Genomic DNA, 26578 nt, shown 5'->3' on the forward strand with positions numbered 1-26578 from the left:
TTGCGTCGGCGTACAACGCCTACCACATACGCTTTTGGTAGCGCTGCATTTCCTGTGCGTGCACAATCAATCACGCTATCGTGTCATTCCACTAAACTTGCGGAATTACGCAGTGCACGCAGTACATTCATACTCTCATGATCGAGAAATTATTATTTTAGCTATAACAACAACAAAACAAGAAGACTAGTGGAAATAATTGCATCAAAGACCAAAGAAAGTGTTGAAACTTGCAAACAATTCAAAATTTTTTGGGAAAACCAAAAACTAGAACCAGGCTTTCTAACTAATGTACATTTTATACTTGTCAGGTCCAGGTGAGTGCATGTAACATGGTCAGTACAGTAGTGTTCATTGGTGATGTATAATTACTTGATTCTTCAAGGCAGAAATTGAATGAACCATGTACATAAAAACAGTAAGCACAAGACAAATTGACCAGCAAGGTCAAAAACATCAGTTTGAAAAAGACTTGGGAGTCTTCGCGTCAAAAACTCACACATGCGAACAATTTTATGGATGACTATGTTTAAAGGTTTAACTCTTTCCAACACAGGACAAGTTGTTGTGTTTGATAGATATATCCAGTATATTTCCTTTACTTTAAACATAATGACTATAGATATACATTTGAAGCATGTTGAAGCAAAGAAAACTGCACAGGCTAAGGGGTTCTATCAAAGAAAATTGATGGTAAGTTAGTTTGTATTATTAATTCACTTTTGTTGGACCAGATGTTATAAGAATTTCTCATCTCCTGTTTTTGATCAATCAATACTCTGATGGATAACATTACTTCTGAAAATGGAAGAACACACAAATCTAAAAAACACATCCTACTGGACCTGAGACTACAATCCAGGAAAAAAATAGTTGGCACACTTGCACTAAACAATGGAAATGCATGCCCTATCAAAATTGGAGAGGCTAGTGATACATGCATGCAATATATGTGAAGTACAGACCCCCCCCCCCCTTATATCACATCCTTCCCCACTCCCCATCTTTCAATGTTGGAGGGTCTCATGGACCTGTTGACAACATGGCTTGGTCCAACATTGAATTGGGGGAGCGGGGGAAGAGATACCAAAAGACAGGCAAAGTGTGCCAACCTTTTTTTCCTGGATTGTAGCAGGTATACTAGTCTCAGTATTGGACAACAGTGTGTACTGTAAGGCAGTATGTCATGATTTTGGTTCAGTAAAACTTAGATTTGGCACAGAATAATGTGCAATTCTTTATTACAATTAGTCCATTTAGGGAATTTTTTAGCCCAAATTGGATGCAATTTGGGAAAGATAAATGCTTCATTTGGTGCACCTAATTTCCAGAGAGAGCATATAATAGTAAATTGTGGGATAGGCTTTTACGACGGGAGTTCATAACAATTGGTAAGTTTTTAGGGGGTTTTGCCCGACGGTTATAAACTTGTCTGACAGCAAACCCACTAAAAACTGCCTGTGCTAGCGGTGTTTGTCCTCAAATATTGAGAAATGCCTACACTCATAAGAAAAGTATGGGTTCAATATGTGAGATCTCAAGGGTCATTGTAATGGGTTTTATTTTTCTCTGATGTGCATGATTTTCACTGGGAGGGGGGAAGTAGCAAAAACTTATGTTTTTACCCATTCTTTATCATAACTCAATAACTGCAATACAAATATGGCAATATAAATGTGACCAATGGCTTCCTTGACTCATTTTCTATTAGATCAATGTATTATTCTGCAGAAATAAACTGTATTATTTAAGCAAACTAATCAAAACTTGAAAAATATTATAATAATCAAATTTTCCCTGACGACTTTCTCACCATTACTTGTTATTTGTTAATTTCATCCTAGATTCAGGGCATGCATTCTTTCAAGACAGCTGTAGCACTTCGTAAATTGCAGGATATACGCAAACAGAAAGCTGATGAAATGAGATACAACATGGTAGGTACAAGGATGAAGTAAAACAATTGTACTTGCTGATGTGACTAAACTGTCAGTGTGATAGGATCTGCTTCTCGAAAGAAGGACTTGAAACTGGACATTGAATGCTGATTACTTAGTAGTTAATCTTCAAGGTGTGTAATCCAGTTTATCACATTGAGAATTCTGCGCTACATGGAAGTCCGGTTTGGTTATTAGAAGGAAAAAGATGTATTGCTATGGTCCATAGAACAGTACATGGTACAACCCCCTGCTTCCGTGTTTTGGTGGGTTTTTTTTTTCATGTCGGAACATATCTAGGCATTAACAGCTGAAATCTGGGAGATAACACTGACAAAGCTTCAGCCAGGCACAAGTGACCTGGTGAACGAAGGGGGTCGCCGTAGATAGCTGGTTGGGGGTATTTTTACAGGACAGGCAAGTGTAGCCGACAATTGGGCGTTACCCTGATCGGAACCGACTGTAAGGAGGTCTTTTATCATGGATCATCTGCCCCACCATTACCAGATGAACCACGAGGAGAGCAGAGATTTTTTTTCTTTCGGGTGCTGTTTTGTGCATACCATATTATTCTCAAAAAACATATCTCTCAGACTTTTTAATGGGTTTATGAGAGAAATATTATTGTTCTTCTGATGCCAAAATCTCAATTCTGATGGGTTAGATGCTGTCAAGTAGGTAAACCACCTTAACAAGCATTATGATGTTCAAAAGCATACTTAGTAGTTTCTCTGTATATAGTTCAATTGTTTGTGATTTTTGTTTGTTACCACATCTTTCCTTGTTTGTGAATGATATGCAGTTGTTGCGATGGAGTTGGAATGCATGGTTACAAGGCTGTGAACATAAGGAGGAACTACGTATCTATGTGCAGTCACGTAAGGCTAGGAACCATTACAAACAAGTTCTCTTGAGTCGGGTCATATCTGGATGGTTGGAGTACACAAGATGGCGTCAACATAGACAGGTGAGATTACACTCTTCTACATACCCTAAAACCTTGTCTACAAGCATATAGAATGTTTTTGAATAAAGCTAAATTAATACAAAACAGCTGTAAAAATGCCAATACAATGGATCGATAGCAATAGTAGTTGTTTGTATATGCTTGTATCAATAATGTATTCACTCAAACTCCATAATGCTATAATTTTCTTGATGGAGGGAGCCTGGATTATATTTAGCTTTCTTCAAAAGCACTCTATGCTTGTAGACGAGGTTTTACAGTACTTCATTTGGCTTCCACAAGTATGTCATGTTCTCTTGAGTCGGGTCATACATGGATGGTTAAAGTACACAGGGTGGAGTCAACCTAGGTAGGTTAAGTATGTCAGGGGTTGGGTCAACAATAAGAGAAACAGCTTCTCTGATGGAGGGAGGAAGATGTTCCACAGCCGAGGTCCAATAACGGAAAATGCCCTGTCACCTGTTAAACGATGAGTTTTGTATGATCAACGGAGGAACGAAGGTAATGATGAGAAATGCTTTGACTGTTGTATAAAGTAATATCAGAGGAGAGGTATGTTGGAAGAGAGCCATTCAAATATTGGTACATATACACAAGCAACTTAAAATTAACACATTGGCGGACAGGTAGCCAATGAAGCCTGCTAGGTAAGGAGATATGTGCTCATGTCTCTTAACTCCGCAAATCAGGCGCACGGCTTTATTTCGAATACGCTGAAGTTTGTCAAATTGCGCATTGGTGATGCCTGCAAGCAATGAATTATACACCTCTCAATACAAGTGAATGAACTAATACATTCTGATTGGTTCCTGGGATCATACGATATACAGATTTGAGTGTCATCGGCAGAGATATGGTATAATAAATTTTGACTGCGTAATATATTCACTACGGGATTCTCATGAGAGTAGCAGCGCTGCTACTCTCGAGTACCTACGTCGGCCACCAGACCCTTGTGGCCCAGCAAGCTGGCTACAACTCGCGAATACCTTGTGGCGTAGGTACTTTGAAGGTACTCCGAGTACCGACACTTGTACTCTCCTGTCAGGTACTCCGCAGCTGAGTACCGACGTGGGTACTCTAGCAAAAAAATGAGGCAAGCGGGTTGCCATTTCTTATTTGTTTCTGTTGCCATATTGTTTTATATTGATTAAAATGTTCTTGATTTGTGTTTCTTATTTATTCTTTGGGCATTTTTAAGCGGATAAGTTAAATAGGCCTATTAGTAAATGAGTAAATAAATAAATAAGTAAATAACAAACTAAAGGAGTAAGTAAATTAATAAGGAAATAGGTAAGCAAGTAAATAAGTTATTAAATAAATAATTACCCAAAGAAGTAAATAAATAAATAAATAAATAAATATCTAAATGAGTAAGTAAATAAATAAGTGAAGATAATAAATAAGTATATAAACAATTCAATGAATAAATAAATAAATAAAGAACTAAGTAAATTTATAAGTTCATAAGTAAATAAATATGTAACCAACTAAATAAATAAATAGGTAATAAATAAATCAGTAAAATAACTAAAGTAAGTAATGATGCATTCTTTTCTAAACATTTCTGAAAAATAATAAATTTGCTAAATAATTAAATAAGATAAAAATTACAAATGAAAACGACCAAGCTGAGCAACCATCAGCCAAGTAAACAGCTAACTAACCAACCAAGTAAACAATCAAACAAACAGAACAAAATGGAAAACAAAAGAAAAACAATGGAATTATAACACTGTCGCCGGCGAACGGAAAAAAACTGCATTGTGCAACAAGCAATTGCATCCAGATCATAACAAATTAATAATTCCACTTCAACGCGTTTGTGTGTAAGCCTTGTTGAATGTGTAGTTGAACGCGCAGTCGGCCGCGTAGTTGTACCACGGGCACGGGCGCGCGCGCCTTGAAGTCAATGAACTTTACGATCAAAGGACTTTGGCGACGGAGTACCTCGCTGGTGAGTACCTTCACTGCTACTTCACTGCTGACACATGGGTACACCATGGATGCGGTTACTGTGCAGGTACTTTCGCTGAAGGGCCAACGAAGTACCCGACCATGGTGTGCCTATAAGTCACCTACTCAGTACATCGCAGTTGACTCTTAGGTGACGCATGGTGGAGTATCGATGTAAGTACTTTGCTACGGGGGTATCTACAGTATGGTGGCCGACGATGGTACTTTGGTGTAGTACCAACGTCGGCCACAAAGGGTTTGGGTACTCGGTAGTAGCAGCAGTAGAAGCCGCGAAGTACTATTGCAGCAGAGGTACTCCATCGCCAGGAATCTTGTAGTGTTACCAAGGGGAAGAATGTACGTTGTAAATATCAGAGGCCCCATTATGGAACCCTGAGGCCCTCCGCAGTCCAAGCAAGAGGTGGGCCTGTAACTCCAAGAGCTGTTTCTAGTCTGTGAAAAAGAGTGTTGTGATCGATCGTACCAAACGCTAATGTGAGATCCAGCATAACTAACCACCATTCATCGGTGATAATGAAATTCTGTGTAGAAAATCACGATATTTCATGCATATTAAAATAAATGAATATATTTTACAGGCCCAGTACATCAAAGCAGATGCACACTGCATGTCTCGTCTCCTACCAAAGTGCCTTCATAGAATCCAGATGTTTGCTCAGATGATGAGGGACAAGAGATTCAACCAGGAACAAGCTGTCATGTTTAGAAGGTAAGTAAAGGACATGCATATACACGTAGATACAGAAAATTGATGTTATATACATAAAGTCTAATGAGATTATACTGTAAAGAGGGGGGGTGTGCATCAACATTTGGATTGAAGAGATATACACAGACTGACATGTGAACTTTGGTGTCAAATGTGTGATATCCTCATGATATCCGTAGGTGCCACAAAACTTGTTAGACATCTTTGTATAAGAATCAATTTGCTGATTTCCCTGCAAAAATGGAAATTGTCATATGACAGTCATGAAAAGATTGAAGGGAGGGGTTAAATAATGACAACAGATAGGAGCGGGTGGTGTAAAGTATGGTTATTCAAAGCTGGGAGTTACCATTTTTCAGGGGTTTTAACATTTGCCTTTTTTTATTTAAAAGTAGCACCATCTTTCACTCACAATGGCAAATGCATTATGGAGTAGATAATATATATATGTGTTAATTCTACTGTGTGCTTATACTTCAGAGAGTGCCTGATTGGATTGTTCTTTACTAGATGGTATCATTCTTATCAGACGAGTTTGGATGTCCGTATGATGGAACGAATGGTAAGACATCGTATCTAAGTGGACATATTTATGTATGTGTATCGGTTTGTTCAGAGTGAAATGGGGCTCGCATGAATGTGAATTTATTACATTATTTCAAAATGGCTAGCAGTACTATTTTTTCTTCTTGTGTTGCTGACGTCAACTTAGCTATGTTGTGTGCACATCTGTTTGACATCTTTAAGTGCGCGCTTGTGTACGACACAATCCTCACGATTTGAAGCTGCACCCAAAAAAAATGCGAACTGAAGTCACTGACTGAAGAAAAATACTATAGTTGGGTACCGCTTTACACATTCTACTATATACAGAGAACTGCTAATGCGAGTGACAATCAATGAGCTTTTCAATGGGACATGAATTGTGCTGCCTGGATGATGTTACATAAGGTCAATGTTTACTCTGTATTGAACAGTGTTGTCGCATGATCTCACACTCCACAACCCGAGCTGTGACTATCTCATCATATGCATGGCTATTTAAGATCAATGATCATTAACCCTTGAGCCTTTTGTACATGTATGTATTCCTGATTTCCAATTTTTGTTTATTTTATGAAAAGCTTTTTTTTACTTTTCTGGAACCGGATGATGATATTTAATCATAAAGAAAAAAAAATAGGGGAGTGATGCCCCCGCAGCCTATTCTCGACCCCTTGCATTCTATAAAAAGATTATGCCACAAGCAAGCGCTAGGTGTACTCGATTCGTTCACACATTATCCAATTTTGTTACTAGCATCATTGTACATAAAATGGAGTTGTGTAGTCAAGTTTGGAAAAGATGAGAAAATCAGGAAACTCCTTTCTAGGAAATTTTGAGAATTTTGCTATGTTTGTGGGAAGTGTGGCTTATCTCTTCCGAGAAAAGAAACATCCCCAGGCTTGTGTGTACTATGAATATATTGTGAGTTACATGGGAAGGGGAGGAAAGATAATTGATCTATTCGGCCATCTTAATTTAATAGTTCGTTTTTGCGTGCTATACCTGCTGGATTGAGTAAAAACAAATTTCCTGCTGTTTATTTCCAAATCCACCACACAAATCTTGTGTCTGACATCGTCAGACATCAAAATAGCCTAAATCGTAAATCTCAATCCAATTCTTTATCTTAACCACAGTGAGAGATGGAAAGGTGGTCTATTCTTGTCAAAAAGTTCAGATAAAAAGAAAATTAAAGTAAGAAAAAAAGCCTAAAAATCCGCATTCCGCATTAGGTTTTTAACTTGGAAAGGGCTTTGAGACAAACTATTAAATTAAGATGGCCTTACAAGGAGACCTGATTGAAACTTTGAAATAAAATTTAGTTTAAAATTGTCTCTCCTTATAGGCTATTGTGCATTATGATCATAATGTGGCACAGAGGATGCTGATTACTTGGAAACAGCGAACCCAACTACAACTCCAAAACCATGCAAAAGAGGTATGTGATGTGTGTATGTATTAATCAGACCAGATCAGTCAAAATGATATGTGTACCTTGTAGGAAATGCTCATAGAAATTCAGATACTCCAGATTCTATTAATATTCTCAGAGCTGCCAACTCTCCCTCTTTTTGCAGGAGACTCCCTACTTTTAACCCTTCAGAACCCTTAATTTTTGGTCATCTCCCTGAAAAGGAAATGGTTTCACCCATTAAGATGTACACATTTTGACAAATCTCCCTGATTGCAACAGGAAATCTCCCTTTTTTCAAGATTGAAATGTTGGCAGCTCTGTATTCTAATTTGCATCTTTTTTTCCTCGCCAAATGTAGATAGATACTATCACATTTTCGTATGGTTGTGTGGCTGGCTGTATGTGATACTTTGATAAAAGTTTTGATTTTAATAGTACAGTTTGATATGTCAGGGCCAAAATCATTTCAAAGATTTGTTTTTGAGGGCCAAACACACCTTGTTTTGCTATGTTTACTGTACATTTTTTCCAGGTTTTTTTTTCTCATTTCTCTTTAAAGGCCCATTCAGTGATTTGTTCATTCAGACGATCGTAAAAATCATCCAAATTCAGCAACATAGCCTGCTTGTCGTTACCCTTGAAAGCTGTGTATTTAAGACAAAATAAGGCATTATACATGAAACTATAATGACAGTTTGAATGACCTTCACTTTTAAGCAATGTATAAACAATTTAGTAGGGTTATGGGAAGGGGTGGGCTGGTTTTTTTTTTACAAATTATTGTTTCTCATTTTTTAATTAGTGTGGGTGTGGTTTAAAGGGTACAGTGGGCACTTTTTTTCTTCTATTTTTTTCACTTCTTTTTCAGTTTTGTTTTACACATATTTTTTTTCCTGGTCACTATTTGGGTTGATTTCCAGAAAATTATAATTAATCATGTGCTTTTTCCATACTGGCAATAATGCTTTTGTTGCCACATAAGCATGCATTCAAGCAGGCGAGACTTGAGGTTCAAGAACTGCCTTGTCTACTTTCATTTTCCAAATACCACAATCTAATAGTAATAAATGCCAAATGTTATTTGTCAGGTGTAAAAACGTCTTGCTGTTCTTTGACTTTATAGGATATGGCAGAAGAGCATTATCAAGTACACCTCATTAAGAGTGTCATTCAAACATGGAAAGCTTTCACAGCAGAGTCACTGAAAAGGTATGTCATGTCATCATCCAACTGTAACTTGGCCGTAACAAATTTGATGGGTCAAAGCCCTCGCTCACGTTAGTTTTTCTTAGTGTCTATTTCAGCTGAAACAGCAAATTTATTTTTATTTCTAGTTAAAGTTTAAAAAGAATTATTTTGCCTTAAAATCATGAAATTCTGAGAAATATTTTGAAGAAAATTTACTTAATTTGATACTCACATTGTTTAGATATAAAAGCAATTGATATTTGTGCTTCAATTGCGTAAATTAATCAAAATTGTATGCGTTGTACTTTTGAATACTCGCAAATGACATTCAAACTTAAGTTTGATGAAAATCTTTGGAAAAAACAAAACATCAGCATTCTACATTCATACTTTCGTACTGTCAATAAAACTTCTGTTGCCCAAGGTAATCACAAAAGTATGCAGGTTTGAAAACGGGCAAGACTCGTGGGTCGAGAACCTTGTTATTACATGTGGGAATTAAATGCGAGTAATGTCTTCATTTTACTAGAATGCGAGTAAACTTCTCCATAGGCCACTTGCCCATCATGCATACTCTTACGCCATCTTAATTAAATCATGAGTCTCAAAGCTGCTGCACGTGTTATTAAAATTGTGCGCGTAGTCCTGAAAATCAAGTACCATGAACAAGAGGTAGAAAGGCTAACAGATCAGCTGCAGCTTGCCTCGTAACTAGTGCATTCAATGCATTGGAATAGGAATTTAATTTAATTTAATTGTGGCCATTTTTCAATTAAATTCAGTGAATTGAATCAAAATGTTTGGCTTTTTCATTTCAAATCAATGCATTGAATCGAAATGGTTTTATTCTTTCATTTCAATTTAATGCATTGAATCGAAATGTGTTTTTTGTTCATTTCAATTCAATTAATTGAATCGAAAATGCATGCAACATGTATTTTGATTCTGCCATTTTACCTGTATTGTCAGCTTATCATTTAGAATAAACTTTCTCCCTGAACTGCTTTTAGCCAAATGCCCGGTAAAATGTATCAGTGTTGGTAATTGAATATGAATTGAATTCAAATGCTGTGAATTGGAATTTAAATTGGTTAGCAGTTAATTTCAATGCATTGAATTGGAATTGAATCAAAATGATTTAAAACCAGAGAATAATTGAATTGAAATTGCATCAAAATGATTTTATAAAATAAGAATTGAATTGAAATTCATTTTCTGAATTGAAATAACATTACTCGTAACACACATAATTGAACTTGGTATTTAAATACTGTAGAGCAAGACTATTAAAGTCATTTGTAAATCATGAGAGCTTTGAAATGATCATTGCGATCTGATAGCCTTACCCAATTTGACTCTTGAAACATGTAATCAGATGGAGTGTAGTAACTAACACCCGAGTAACATTACCGGTACATAAAAATACATTTGTGTGTGATGTCATTATTTTTGCTGGCGTACATGAACGCTCGCAAAATTCACGAAAAAATAAAACATTTTTGAAAATAATAGCGTGTTCAGTATTTACAGTCTTTTGAAGCCAGGATTTGACGCTAGAATACTGCATTGAGTAATCTCCAGTCAGTTCCTCCTTGAAAGTAGGTATTTCAGGATTGGTGATGGTTGTGGGATATCAGCATAAGAACACCTCATCATATGTCTCGGTACAACTTTGAAATCTGGATGCTTTATGGCATAGATTATGAAGTTAATTGCACTATTAGCATATGGACCTAAAGTTGCATAATATCGGATGTGTAGTATGGTATTGGAATTTGGAAGTGCCAGTATAGTGAAGTATGGAACAAAACAGACGAAAAATCCAACAACAACAATGAAGAGGTTTTTGGTGATCACGATCTCTTGTTTGGATATTTGTTTTCTTCTGCAATCTGCAATGACCCTGTTGGGAGTATGGTCCTGTTCTGTGATTGCAAGCCCCGAACTTTGTTTCTGTTTCCGAAAGTGTTTTTGACATACACATAGATACATATGTAACTTCCAACTATTGCTAGTAGTGGTAAAAGAAACACTGTATTTAGAAGAAGATCATACACAAATGTTTTGTTATTTTCAGTACATGCAAAACTTTCTTTGTCAAACTCATAAGCAACATTTCCAGTTGCAAGAACGATTATAAGACCAGCTTCTGGGATGACCCATGGTATCAACACAAGAATAACAAGCTTCCAGGATGTAAAGATCTTCTTGTACCAAATGGGTTTTAAGATGTGGATGAGTCGATTTATACCAATCATACTCAATGTCCACACGCTGGTTCCTATGCAGGCATATATCATGAAATTGGTAAACTGACAAATCCAGTTGGCCTCTGGTATTAGCCATTCTGTGCCAAGACTACCGACAATGTTCCATATAAGTGTTATGGATGTCAACAGATCAGCTACACCTAAACTTGTCACAAATGCGTTAGTTGATGTCTGGAGTTTTTTTGAGAAAGCTACTGCAGAAATTATCATGGTGTTGCCAATAAATCCAGTGATAGCCACCAATCCTATAAAAACTACAAGAAGAATTTGTTCCCCGTACGGGATATTGATGTAAATTGACCAGGGCCGGTCAGTTGCATTGGTAACAGTATTATTCGCATTCATGTTGTTGCTGAGCTAGTACTTTCTTGCCTTATCCACGGTACAATAAAAGTGTTGATCCTGTTAAGCTTTACTTTGCACTTGCAAATATTTAGAGGCTGTTATCCTGATTGAATTTGTAGATGGATAACTGATATTTATATATATAATGAAATAAAGAAATGTAGTGACTTAACGATACGGAAAGTAGAAATGAAATTTGCCAGTAAAATAAAGCATGGTCAGGTGTTGCTATCACATGCTTAACATACATTGTTTCGCTTCCAATTATCAAACACAAGCGAAACAAAGAAAAATGATGACAAGGTCATTTCAATATCATCTGCGATCAAACAAGTAAAGCTTCCTGGAATTTCACGAAACTTTGTGAAAATGATCAGCAATTGAATAAAAGTCCACATTTTACAAGTCATTTCAAGGTTATCAGGTAATACTGAAGTCAAATAAGTAAAGTTTGTTGGATTTTCATAGCACATTTTTATCAAAATTACCAGCAGTGAAAATTAGAATTTTACAAGTACCTTTTGAGGTCATCCAAGGTCAAATATGTAAAGCTTATGAAACCAGATATGTTCAGATTGTTGTTTTTCATGAAACTGAAAATGAGTGGGTGGGCATACAAAAAGTGAAACCTCTTTCTTCCAGATCAGTAACACGCTAATATTAGAGTTGATAAGGCAAGTCAGAGTCTTCAGGTCATATATTTCCAGTTACGGTTATTTTGCTTAAATAGTAGTTTATTTCTGCAGAGTAATACAGTCAAGGAAGCCACTGGTCACATTTATATTTTCATATATATTGCAGTTAATGAGTTATGACAAAGAATAGGTTTAAACAAAAGTTTTTGCTATTTCCCCTTTCTCAGTGAAAATCATACATATGGGGAGCAAATAAAACTCATTGCAGTGAGCTTTGGGATCTCAAGTCTTTGGGACCAAATAGGGGGATTAACAGGTAGTTAACACACTTTGAGAATTAAAAGACATTTAAATAGCATGGAAACATTATCATTGGTCAGTGAAAAAGGAAAAATATTTTGTTCAATAGCAAAAGGGTCCGAAATTGACACCTTGGAAATTGAAACAAAATGCAAATATCCAATTATCATTTATGACCAGCTGGTTATTAATAAAAAAATCTTAACTGATATATATTGCCGAGATATTGTCCTTTAAAAAGGGTGCTTTGTAAAATAGCCTGCAATTGACCAAATTTAGCTCAACATAGTATTTAAATACTGTGGAGCAAGACCATTAAGACATTAGTAAATCATGAGAGCTTTGAAATAATCACTGCGATCTGATCGCCGCACCCAGCTTGGCTCTTGAAACATGTAATCAGATGGAGTGTAGTAACTAACAACTTAAGTCCTAGTAACATTACATAAAAATATATTTGTGTGTGTTGTCATTATTTTTCAGGCCTGCATGAATGCTCGCAAAATTCACACACTAAAAAAAATGTGTAAAAATAATAGCGTGTTCAATATTTACAGTCTTTTGAAGCCAAGATTTTACGGCCAGTTTTAGCCAAACCAGTCAAACCAGCCAAACCAGTTAAGAATTAACAAGATCATAATAGGAAGTGTTTCCACTTCCCCAGCTAGGATACTTCATTAGCAATCTCGAGTCAAGTTTTTAGTTTCTCCTTGAAAGTAGGTATTTCAGGATTGGTGATGGTTGTGGGATATCAGCATAAGAACACCTCAACATATGTCTCAGTACAACTTTGAAATCTGGATGCTTCATGGCATATATTATGAAGTTAATTGCACTGTTAGCATACGGACCAAACTTGACATAATATAGGATATGTAGTATGGTGCTGGAATTCGGAAGTGCCAGTATAGTGAAGTATGGAACAAAACAGATGAAAAATCCAACGACAACAATGAAAAGGTTTTTGGTGATCACAATCTCTTGTTTGGATATTTGTTTTCTTCTGCGATCTGCTGTGGCCCCATTGGGAGTACGACCCTCTTCTGTGATTACAAGCTCCAATGTGGATGTTTGTTTGCTATCACTGGCAGAAAAGTGGGACAAACTTTGTTTCTGTTTCTGAAAGTGTTTCTTGACATACACATAGATCCATATGTAACTTCCAACTACTGCTAGTAGTGGTAAAAAAAACATTGTATATAGAAAAACTTCAAACACAAGTGTTTCATTATTTTCAGTGCAACCGAAACTATCTTTGTCGTACCCATAAGCAACATTTCCAGTTGCACGAAGGATTATAAGACAACCTTCTGGGATGATCCATGGTATCAACACTAGAATAACAAGCTTCCAGGATGTAAAGATCTTTTGGTACCACCTGGGTTTTAAGATGTGGATGAGTCGATTTATAGCAATCATACCCAATGTCCACACACTGGTTCCTGGGCAGGCATATACCAGAAAGCCTGTAAGCTGACAAATCCAATAGGCCCCTGGTATTGGCCATTCATTTTTGCCAAGACTACCGACAATGTACCATATAAGTATAAAGGATGTCAACAGATCAGCTACGCTCAAAACTTGTCACAAATGCATTAGTTGATGTCTGGAGTTTTTTGGAGAAAGCCACTGCAGCAATTATCATGGAGTTCCCAATAAGTCCAGTGATAACCACTAATCCCAGAAGGACGGCAAGAAAAATTTGTTCCCAGTATGAAACATTCAAGATGGAAATTGGCCAGGTCCAGTCAGTTGCATTGGTATTATTCACATTCATATTGTTCCTAAGCTAGTATGTTTTGCTTTATCCCCAGTACAATTGTTAATCCAGTTAAGCTTTACTTTGTACTTAAATATGTAGAGGCTGTTTACTGATTGAATGTGTAGATGATGACTGTGATTTATATATAATGAAATAAAGTAATGCAATGACTGAACTATATGGAAAGTAGAAATGAAATTTGAATGTAAAACAAAGCAAGGTCATGTATTGCTATCACTCCCTGCCCTGGTAAAAACATGATTAACATAAGTTGTTTCACCTTCAATTACCAAACACCAGCGAAAAAGTGATTGTTTGCTGATCCCATTTTCCTAAAACTATAAATTTTCCCCTCTAACAACATGTTTACAATTTATTGGTAAATATACCACATGTTATAATAATTAATCACCCAAAGACTCCATTGTTTTATGGAACCTATCACCATGATGACCACTACCTTTCTGAAGAATATATCTTTCTTATAAGCAACATTCATGTTCTTTAATTGTTTTCATAGTAGCTTAAGGCAGGTTGGAGTGGTGCCTTGATTAGCAAGTATTGACAAAAACACTTAAAACACACTTATAGATGAGTTGACTTCTAGCGTCATTGCCTGGCAGTATGCGCACGCATCATCACAATATTCATTGTTTTTGCCTGGCAGTATGTGCGTGCATCATATTTTGTTCAGGGCCCGTGCTTTTAAAATTACCGCAATATCACATGAAGGCTATTGAACAGTGTAGTGGTTGTATGTAGTTCGCTCAAGCATATCGATATACCAGTCCCTTGTCTTTGTGGTTAAACATTGAGGTCAACTCATCAATTTAAAGGTGAAATGTATGGGTTCAATATGTGACATCTCAAGGCACGCGTTAAATGAGTTTTACCCCTTCCCCCAGTATGATTTTTTTACTAGGAGGGAGAAATAGCACAACTATCATTTTGACTTATTCTTAACTATAATTCATTAACTGCATAAATGTGACCAATGGCTTATATAATTTAAGCAAAATAACCATAACTAAAAAATGTGACCTGAAAGCTCTTAGCTTAACTCGCCTTAACATATAGGCCTATGTGTTACTGATCTGGAAGAAAGAGGTTTCACTTTTTGTGTGCCCACCCACTCATTTTCAGTTTCATGAATAACAACAATCTGTACATATCTGCTTTCATGAAAACCAAAAGGCTTTACATATTTGACCTTGGATGACCTCAAAATGTCCTTGTAATATTATAAGTTTCATTGCTGATAATTCTGATAAAAATGTGCTATGAAAATCCAACAATCTTTACTTTGCTGTTAATTTTGATAAAAAAATTAATGTGCTATGAAAATTATTGGAAAATTATTTTTTACAATTTTTGAAAATTATTTTTGAAATTATTTTGTAAAATGTTCAATTGCTGATCATTTTCACCAGTGAGATGGAAATTCAACAACCTTTACATTGTACTTTTATGACCATGGAATATTTTGATTTCATTTTCATGTTTCATGAAAATCCAGGAATCTTTACCTCAGATGACATTGAAATCACTAGGATCAGAATTATGCCGAGAATCGATTCGCTCAAAGATTCTTGTAGACACAGTTGCATGAATTTTAGTTGATTCTCACATACTTTTGTAGTTTACACAGAAGCTGATTGGCAAGAACCAAATAATCAAGCATGTGAATTCGACCTTAAAAGACCCCAAAACAGGCTAAAAAAATAAAAATACGTAAATTTGGACAACAAAACTGCCTGAATTCAGGCAAAAGCCTGAAAAAATCTTGTGCCTGAATAATTCCTGCAAATATATTCTTGGAAAACAAAATTCTGACCCTGATGACCTTGTAAAATTATGACTTTCATTATTGATAATTTCCATCAAGTTTTGATTTTAGATGACCTGTGAGGCTAGGAAAAAACCCAGTTTGTTTCCTGTAGGTGGCATGCAAACCTAAATATAAAATATGCTTTTTTATTATTTTTGAATTAAGGATGTAGGCTATGTCTTAAATTACTTACATTGATTGTAAAATTAGTGCATATTAAGTGTCTGCACACTCACTAGGTGACAGTGGAATCCAAAATCTGTAACTTCATGGCACTTGATGCAAAGGCCTACCTTATTAACCGAGTGCCCTCCCTCAATGGGAAGGACAAGTTAGTGTAGTGGTTTTCACACTCACTTCTCAGTCTCAACGCTGCGAACTGGGTTACCCACATTGCCACATGTTTTGTTGCCAATCCATGCTCGTCCTTGCAGGTTATTCTCCGGGTGGTCCGGTTTTCCTCCTGCTTCTAAAATCGGACCTCTTCCCATATCCCTGTCTCATCATATTCGGTTGGTATCCCTTTAATTTAGTAGCTTCTGAATACCATTGGGCTATTCCATTTAAAATCCACAGTACCTCTGTGGAAGATTTTGGAAATATCTTCCACAGGGGGAGTATGAATTTCAAATGGAATGAACACATTAAGCTGTTCCATTTGAATTTCATACACTCTTTATGAAAGATTCAACCTGAATCTTCCACAGAGGGAGGGTGAGTTTCAAATGGAGCTGCTAATGTGTTCATTCCATTTGAAATTCATACTCCTTCTGTGGAAGATATTTCCACAATCTTCCACAGGGGTAGTGTGGATTTTAAATGGAATAGCCCATTGAGCGTTACATGCACTTTGGCTGAATTTTATAAATAAAAGTCCTGATGAGAGGCGACATGTTTGAGTAGAGACGGAAACTTTTTAAATCATGTGATAAACCTCACTTTATTTTTATTGTTCAAAAGTTCAAATTAATGACTGAATTCAATTTGGTCACTTTATTTTATTTTGCCTACATGTATGTAACCAAAGTTGGGGTTTAATATGAAGTAAAGTTCAAGTTCCTTAATTCTGAGGATGCTTTCTGTTAATGATAATAATGAAATGTAATTCTTCAGAATTGGAAGAATACAATTCATTTATTTTAAAGATTAGTTTTCAGTTATTTTAAAGATTGTGTTTTTGGCCATGCTAATAATGCTCTCTGCATAAATGTGATGTGATATGTGAAACCTTCTACATGTTGCATTATCTTATTTTGGTTTTATTAAGATAATAAAGGCTAAAACGCTTTTCTTTATTTTTTTCAGTCCTTTGCTCATAATTTGAATAAGTGTGTAACAATGATAACATCAATATAAAAGGCACAACATATTTTGAAGTCATTGAATGTTATATGAGTCCATACCATCTTTTAAACATTAATTTCACTGTTTAATTTGTTATAATCAGACAATCTGAGGAATATAAAGCAGCAAGACACAACTATCTATGTATGCTGAGGAAAGGATGGCAAGGATGGACACAGGTGAGTAGTGAATGCATGAAATATAAAAATGAATAAAAAACTACAGGGTGCACACCAGTAAATAGCTTCGACCGTCCATTGACTTTTTGTTCAAACAGGGTCCGGAAAACATAATTTTCTTGACCTAAGAGCGACTCAGATCTTTAAAACTTACACTTTCTGCAAGTTGAAGGTCAGATAAGACTGGCAGTTCAGTGAAAACCTACAGAGTCCAGTGACTTTTCATTGAAAATTGCCGACTAGTGATAACTGCTAAATTGTTGGTTATAAGTATATAAAAGTTTGCATATTTGGGTCAAATTTGGGCAAAGATGCTCAGTTTGAAGACTCCCCAAAAAAAAACCCGGTTGTTTTGACCGATTTGTTTTTGGGGAGGACGTAAGAAAAAAATTCTTGAGTAAAAAATGTTTTAAATAAATAATAAAACTGGCCCCGCACTAAAAAGCTAGTTACACCCCTGTGAGCAGCCATCTTGATAGTCTGTTAGTAACTGGTTAGAAAGGCTAACTTTATATTTCTTACCCATTTCAGTTTGAAACACACAAGAAGATGAAATCCAGCAAGCTGTTGAAGGCAGATGCACATTATCAGCATAGGCTGCTGCAACAAACACTTGATGCATGGAAAGTAAGTACCAACTCACTACTGTATAGCAGGAAACATTTACAAGGTTTCTGTTTTCACGCTTTTTGCTTTTGCGCTGGCCGGGCTACCGATCGGTGATCTTCTGCTTGGCACGTGAGGGGTCCTAGGTTCGTATCTCGGGGTACTAAGTGACTTCTTTGTTCATCTTCACTCCATTTTTGTTTCTTCTTTCCCTTCCGATAGCAAAAACCATGGGTTTGGTTAGGTATTAGAAATAAGCCAAATTTTGCAAGGGCTATCTAGGCCCTTGGAGCTGAATATCTAAGTTGACAGGCCATTTCCAATTATGTTATCATGAACTACACCTTTCTTTTGTTTGTATCAGGTTTATTCTAGCAGAATGAAGATTGTGTATGAAAAAGTGAAAGCGGAAGAAAATTGTCATAATTTGTTGACACTAAGGTATGTATTGTGGGATGATTTTAGAAAAAATATCTTGATCATATCATCAATGATGTTATGTATCATGTACAAGCTTGAAACAATTTTGTAAACAAATGAATGATAACCTACTGTATGTAACCTATTGCAAGGGAGTTGGAAGTTAATTTGATGTGCAAACAGTTTTTCTTCATTGGATTTTGTACTGGGGCCAATTTAGCAAATCATATGTTATTGTATCTTGATTCTATACTGGGCCTCATTTTGCTGGACGATAATGACATTAAAGGAAATACAAAGGGGTCTTTGTTGTGATTTAGATCCAGGTCCAACTATACCATTTATTGTTTGAAACAACCCCCTTGCATGAATACAACAATACTATTTTTCTTACAGGTGGACACTTGCCAGGTGGTTTGAGAATGCAAGACTGCAATGTGAAGAAAGAAGGCATTTAGTGTTGGCAGAGGATCATCATAGGACTGCTGTACTCAGAAAGGTATTTCTTTGCAATGTGTGTGTGCAGGTCTGACTTTCAAAAACAAACAAAAAAGGTTTGGTTTCAATAGAAAATAATGTTTTTCATCAGAACTAACTATCATTTGTAATGGAGAGAAAGGTTATATATGAGAGGTTAAAACACTTTGAAAAGCATCACATGCACAATGTGTTTAGAAAGAAACAGCAAGCTGCTAGAAAGGTGGCGTTTTGTAGGAAGATAAAAAGTTTAAAATCCTTTGCAGGGAAATAAAGGTTTCCTTGGGTAAGTGCTTCATTTTTAGTCATGTGTCCCAAGTTGGTGGGTAGGTGGGTGGTTGGGGCTGCAGAGGCTTGTCCTTTGACAAGGAATAAAGATATCTTGTGTATATGTAATGACTCATGTCTTGCCCACAAGTCTTCAGAGCTGAGCATCTGCATGGCCTAGAGGTGTTTTACATTGAAGCCAGTTTTCAGGCAAATACCTGATTTCAGGCTTTATGTTATTCAGTTAGTCCAAATTTCTGCACGTTTATGTATTTTCAGCCCATTTTGAGGCTTTATAGCCCAATTTTACTCACTTTTTCCGGCTTTTCCTGCAAAGTCACTTCAGGCCACTGGCATCCCTGATTTTAATAGGGAAAGAAATAACATGTTTTTCAATTTCTGGGTGTATGTTTGTAGGTGGTGATCTGTTGGAGACAGTATGCAGTATTACATGCACACAAACAAAGACAGAAAATGGACAGGTTGATGCAGATTAGGGCACAACTAGATAAAGGTAACACCAAATTGTTGTATTAGTGCAAGAAAGTCGTATGAAGCATTTTGATCATTTTTGAGTGAAGTGCTTTGTATTTCAATTTTTTTCCTATTTATTATTTTCAAATATTTTAATTAGTTAATTAATTGTTTTTAAGATTATACGCATTTACCTATATTTTCATAATCTACAAAAAACACTATTTCAACAAAAATGTCACATATGACTTTCTTGCACTCCAACAAACTGTTTTCTTGCTTTTCTTTGTTTCTGATCAGTTTGATTAATTAAAAAAAATCTTTTTTCTTTTAATTGCATTAATGCCAACACATGAAATGAGTTTAAATAACATAATTGATCTGCTGTGATCAATGGACTATTCCATTTAAAATCCACACTACCCCCTGTGGAAGATTTAGATAAAGTGATCAACAGGGGGAGTATGAGTTTCAAATAGAATTAGATTACCATTTGAAATACTCACTCCTGTTGTGAAGGATATAGGGAGTATACAGAGGGAGTATGGGTTTCAAAATGATTTACCCTGACCAATTACATTAAAAAACATACCCCCTCTGTGGAAGATATTTCCAAAATCTTCCACATGGGTAGTGTGGATTTTAAATGGAATAGCCCAATCTTGCTAGATCACATCACATATGTGCATTCACATGTTTTCAAGTTGAGATTTGTTTTAACTCAAAATTGTCAATTAACAGGTACATGTTTAAGATCGTTCCAAGCATGGAGGACATACAAGGACAAAGCATTACTGCAGCATCTAGCAGAGAGTCGTGCACATTCTCATTATCAACGGAAACTGATGCATAAAACCTTGCACCAGTGGGTTCATTACAGACAGCTTAAAATCAAGAAAACTGTAAGTAGATCAAAATAAAAACTTTGTAACTAAGTCTAAAAAGTGATTCACTGACACTTTGCATGCACAGCAACTTCTAACATATGATGCAATTTGCGCTACTTCCATCTGCCTATATGTGTCCTGCTACCACAAAATGAGCGTAAAGTCACAAGTTGGTAGTTTCGAGACATCCTGGCTGCTGAGTTGATGTTCTTTGATTGCCGTGCACCTGTACAAGCCAGTGTATGTCCTTCGTGAATGGCCCATTGTGCCCCTATTCACAAAGGACATACAGACATACTACTGGCTATAACAGGTGTGTGTGAAACAAACAACACCAACTCAGCAGCCAGGACGTTTCAAAACTACCAACTTATGACTTAACGCTCATTTCCTGGTAGCAGGTCACATATATGTCTGAGCAACGAAGAACCAGGCCTTTTGATACTACACTAAAAAAATTTAAATACTACACTAACAAAATTTAAAAAGTCATTCAGATATTGTGATGCCCTTGTCTACAGAATATGCCCATTACAAACCCAGTGTTCACAAAAGTTCATCCAGTCTTGTTGTCGTGATTGCTAACCAACCAATCAACATTAATATGTAACACAATTACACAATGGGCTATTGCAATTAAAATCCATACATCCCCCTATGGAAGACATATCTATAATCTCCCACTTTCAAATTGAGTCCCTCTTTCAGGTAACCTCATTTGCAACTGTTAATGCAATACATATATTGTAATAATTGTATTGTGATTCATTTTCAGCTATTGCAACGTCAATGTGCATGGTTACATAACACAAGAATAACAGTCAAATATTTCCTGGTGTGGAGAGCACAGGTGAGGAAGGACTTACTTTTTATATTGTATCAAAGTACATAAAGCTAAGACTTCCTACAAGTCTTGTAGAAAAAGGAGTGAGTCCGAAATTGATCTGTGATAAAAATGGCATACTTCATCAACAAAAGGCTTAGAAAACAAGTTTTGAAAATATGAGTTGCTGGTCTAGAAATAGCAAACTTTTTCAAATCATGGTACAAATGTGACATGATTATACCATTTTCCACCCTAATGTGGTAGTGATGTCAACGCATTGAAGCAGTCGTTTCGCTCGCGCCTCTATGCGGCGTCTTTAAGCGTGTGCGAATGAATGTACACCAATGCATTGAGTGAATGCTAGCGATTTGAGGCTGCGCGCAATGGAAATCAAACTGATGTAACTGACACTTCAGGGTGAAAAATGGTATAGATCCAATCATGCCCAAGTCAGAAATATTACATTTTAAATAGAAGCAAAAATAATCAATAAGAAATAATAGGGAATATGGGTTTTAATCAGAAAAATTCTTTATTGTTCATAACATTGACAATGATAACCCAAGCTTTACAATTGTCATTGTTCTTAGTGAATCGGATCGTGTCTCATATGCTAAAAAGGTTTACTTAAAATGTTCCAAGTTGTAGTTTACTTTCAAGGAATTAACAGATTTTATGTTTAAAATGTTCACAGCATCATGCAGCTTTAGCCGAGCAAAACAAAACTACCATAGCCCTGTGGCAGTGGAGTTTGGTATTACAACAGAAAGTCCTCAATGCTTGGGTACAATATGTAGCACAACACAGACATAAGAAACAACGCATAGCAGTGGCTATGGAGATGAGGAGACAGAGACTGCTGAGAGAGGGCGTAGGTCAGTGGCTACGAGTTGCTACTGATATGACAGAGAGGAGAGAAAAGAAGGCAGCGCACCAACATGCACAAGTGAGTATTGTTTCCAAACGGTATTGGGCTTTTCCATTTAAAATCCACACTACCCCTGTGGAAGATTTAGCTAAAGTCTTACACAGAGGGAGTATAAGCTTTGAATTGAATAGACAATTGGGTAACTACCATTTGAAATACTCACTTAAGTTGTGGAAGATATAAGTAAAGCCATAATACAGGGGGAGTATGGGTTTCAAAATGATTAACCCTGACCAATTATGTTTGAAAAACATACTCCCCCTGTGGAAGATATTTCCAAAATCTTCCACAGGGGAGTGTGGATTTCAACTTGAATAGCCCAATTTTATTATTACCATCTATCAAATACCTGATGAAGTCCGATGTTTTCAGACTCATAGCAAAGTGAGTTGCAAATTTTAGTTCCAGTATTAGATTTCATTTACAAAATAATTATTTTTATTGTGGTATCATACAAATGCTAGTGGATGTAATTACATATTTAATCATGCTTTGGTAATGGCATAAAATGTGAGGTAATTTGATGTGTGATTCAATAAGTTGCTGTTTGATGGGCCAGTTTCACAAAGACAGTGTGCAAACACAGGAAGAGGCTTACGTTTCGTACACTGGAATATAGAAACACTCAAACATTACAAACTAGCGCACCTTTCGCTTGTGCGGCGAACACTCTAACCACTAGCTACACAGACTGCCCTTAAATAAGTCTGCTGTTCAAATCCGTGCAGTTTTTTCTCTGGTTTATCTGCCTATGCATGTCATGTTTCCATTGTAATTTCATGTTAAATTGTGCTAATGTGCGATGCCTGGTTCTTCTCTCCCATGTATAAAGACAGTGTGATTGATCTTACGATTAATTTAATCGAGATTTATGTGTAGTAAATCAATTGGAAGATTGGTTTTTGAAATGGCCCTTAATTTACTAACCATTTATTGTATTCTTCTGTTTAATTCAAAAACAATTGTTCAACTTTTGCACATCACAGACTGCCTACAGAAGTTACAACATAGTGCGGCGTTGTGCACATCATTGGCGTCAGAAAACTCTCACCAATCGTCACAAGAGATCTCGCGGAATGCAACTCCATCCACTATCCATTCTTCACAAACCAAGCTCTGCTGTAGTTCGGATTGGTACTGGATCTATAGCTTTCCAACCTATAGGTAGGATATCCAAAAAATGATATGGGTTTGTGATAAAGAGTAATATAACACAGGGAGTCCTCCTTTGTCTCTTTCTCTGTTGAGCTTTGATATTGAGACACAAGGGTTACATTGTGAACATAACTTTTAACTATTGTACTTGACTACTCATAATTTGCTTTAAAATTACCAGTGTTTTATTTGTTTATTTATTTTTCTAACCATTTGAAAGTCTTGGTCTTATATTGTGCGTGTATTTGACCTTACCCTTCAGATCCCAAGCTTCCAAGTCTACCCAAGCCTTCCAGGATGGTACCCTCAGCAGCACACAGGGCTTCAGGACCAGTAAAGCAACAATTTAGCAGAGTAGACTTTCAAGATAGTACTAGAAGTAGACCCAAACCTCGAAGACCTGATTTCATGATGGAATCACTGCAGAGAGAAGGGCTGTGGAAAGTTCTGTCATCACAACACAGGTATGGGTACAGGTGTTTTTCTCATTCAATGTATCCTGTGACTGCATCAACTCCATACTAGGGCTTCATGAGTAACACTGTGTTTCTGATGCTGAAGAACTGGCTGGTCTGTTTGACTAAATGGGGTATATTCTATAGGGAGATTGTACATCATCAAGACATTTTTATAAATAACTCTCATGCAAAGTGTATCATAACTTGGTACTTGGTAACCAACTTTGCGAGAATCAATTACTCAAAACAGACAGTGACTGATGCTGCTGTATCATGTTCAGTGGCGAAGCTAGCGGGATATGGAGGACACATGTCCTGGATGCCATCTTTGGGGGGGGGGGGGCATTAAATCAACCAATTAAGAACCAGAATCCAACTTGATTATTGTGCAAATGTTTGCGAGCTCCGCACACAATTGTTTCAGGAATTGGGGGCACCATTCTGTATCCTTGCCTTAAGATGCCACAACCCCTACCCCTAGCTACTCCACTGATCATGTTTAATCTTAACACTTCCTCTCATTATGTTGTTGACAGTGATATTCACCCAGCTGATACAGAAGACACATCAATTGCCCAAGCACCTGCTTCTGATGAGGATGAGGATGCAGTTGATGAATCACTACCTCGTAGACAGCCTCCTCCGCCACCATCACCCCAACCCAAACGTCTTGTGCAACCCTCTCACCAGTCACACATCCCTCAACTCACAGATCATAGTAGTCACAGATTAAAGTGTGTGGATGAATCACGACCGGGTGCGGCACCAGTAGAACAATCTGCTTTCGCAGATAAGCAGCAAATGAATCAAGTTTCTGGAGACAGAACTGCTTTGGACATGGATAAAGCTCCGTTTCTTATGCCACCATCAGCTTTCACTGCAAAGACAGATTTTGACATGAGGCCTTCACAGGGCAATGAACAATTAGATGCCAATTCCAGGGAGAGTAACACAAGTCAAACTGACCCACAAAGATATTCAACATCGACAGGAGATAATGACATCTATGATGCAATACCTGTAACAGGATTGTCTTCACCTAACCACAGATTGCCACCTGATACAACCAATGTGTTGAGTGATGCAACAACTTCTGCTGCATCCAGGAACTACCATCTGCTGTCACCAGATGCCTTCACATCTCCTGATCGTACTGGTAATACAGGTGATGTTGTGTGCGAGACCGGTGAACATGAGGAAGAGGATGAGGATGATGCAAGGGGGATATATGGGGAGGAGGATATATACAAAGAGATCTTGGAACTCAAGAACCAGCTGTTGCAATATCAACAAGCCAAGCAAAGATTAAAGTAAGTTGTGGCATTTCAGTTATAGTGCAATAGGTAAATGTTTGGAAATTTTTCAAATCTGAATCTGGTCAGCTCCCGCAATTTATATACACACTTCATCTGTAATAGTGTAAAAGTGGACATTTTTGGGCGATTACTTTTTTGTGCTTTGCCAATGATTAACTGTTTCCTTGTCTTTATATCTGTGATTCTCAGTTTCCCCACATAGACTATTACACAAAACGAACATATTTGTGTGTTGTCACCTTTTCTCGGCAGCAGCTTGAAATGCGAAAGGGCAAAGTACATTTTTCAGGAAATTTTTTGCCATTTCAGGATTTTTTGACTATACTGACTGGCATTTCTGACACTTTGAAAATCTAATATTATTGAGTGCACATTGATACTGTGTGTCACATGCTAGACCAAGCATGGATTAGCAAGATGGCAAAACACAGAAGTAAGATAACAACTTCTCCCAAGTGATAACCAGTTCTAGCCAGTTTGAGCAAAGTTTCTGCTCCTGCCATTATCATCATTGCATGCTTTCACAGTTGTTTACAAATTTGATCATAAATTGATGTAATATATCCTCAAAATAAAGGGGACGCAAAGAAATAAAACTATTCAACAAGAATTATGTTTCAGAAAAAACAAATTCATTCAAGTGAAATATGGTAGGATGAATTCTGCATTGTACATGCAGGTAAAAGAAACTATTTTAGGGTTGTAGAATTTGTCATTGTCTTGCAAATTTGTGGCGATATGATGTTGATATGTTGGGAAATTTCTCTTGACACGTTAACAAGACAATTTCTTGTCGCTGACATCGCTATAGTTGAATGACACTCTAATGGCATGCTGCATCACCTGTTTTCTTTTACAGATCTCTGAAGCAGCAATACAAACATCTAAAAAGCTGGCTCAAAGAATTAGAAGGAGGAGATTCAGAGACGCAGAAATCAGAGGATGAAGATGCGGTGGCTGTCAGACAAGAAGTGGCTCAGGTATGAATCAAGTGACCAGTATAATTGGCTATTCCAGTTGAAATCCATACACCCCCTATGGAAGACATGACCTCAATCTCCCACACAGGGGGTGTGAATTTCAAATGGAGTCACCCATTTAGGTTACCCCATTTGAAATTCACACTCCCTGTGGAGGATATTAAGGTCATTGTTTGTCCATAGAGGCTTATGAAACAGTTGGGTCGGTAGGTCGGATTTAAAAAAAAAAATTTTTTACAGATATTGCACTTGAAACTGACAATTTGAAGACTGGTAAATAAGTCAAAACACACAGCACTTTACTGGATTAACTCTTTAGATGGTTCTGCATGTTATACTGTTCATTTTCTTTACTTAATTTTCTTTCTTTAAATTTATACTAA

The 26578-nt window shown here is 36.7% G+C and overlaps 2 protein-coding genes across 2 annotated transcripts; one reads left to right on the forward strand and one right to left on the reverse strand.

Annotated features, from left to right (window-relative positions):
- The first annotated feature begins 612 nt into the window (after nucleotides 1–612).
- On the forward strand, nucleotides 613–25417 carry LOC140147347 (uncharacterized). The gene is made up of 19 exons (XM_072169124.1): nucleotides 613–693; nucleotides 1845–1937; nucleotides 2740–2904; nucleotides 5460–5590; nucleotides 6071–6152; nucleotides 7482–7574; nucleotides 8674–8759; nucleotides 17326–17401; nucleotides 17933–18028; nucleotides 18372–18448; nucleotides 18824–18926; nucleotides 19589–19685; nucleotides 20387–20547; nucleotides 21308–21382; nucleotides 22053–22304; nucleotides 23273–23450; nucleotides 23704–23905; nucleotides 24436–25209; nucleotides 25405–25417. The coding sequence occupies exons 1-19, from the start codon at nucleotides 613–615 to the stop codon at nucleotides 25415–25417; spliced, it is 2835 nt and encodes a 944-aa protein (XP_072025225.1).
- LOC140147723 (beta-2 adrenergic receptor-like) lies at nucleotides 9773–11464 on the reverse strand. The gene is given in 2 exon segments (XM_072169483.1): nucleotides 9773–10640; nucleotides 10643–11464. Coding segments are annotated over 2 exon segments (897 nt in total). The 5' UTR covers nucleotides 11219–11464; the 3' UTR covers nucleotides 9773–10319.
- Nucleotides 25418–26578: the final 1161 nt, after the last annotated feature.

The sequence above is a fragment of the Amphiura filiformis genome, chromosome 3 (assembly GCF_039555335.1).
Source record: "Amphiura filiformis chromosome 3, Afil_fr2py, whole genome shotgun sequence".
Classification (NCBI taxonomy): domain Eukaryota; kingdom Metazoa; phylum Echinodermata; class Ophiuroidea; order Amphilepidida; family Amphiuridae; genus Amphiura; species Amphiura filiformis.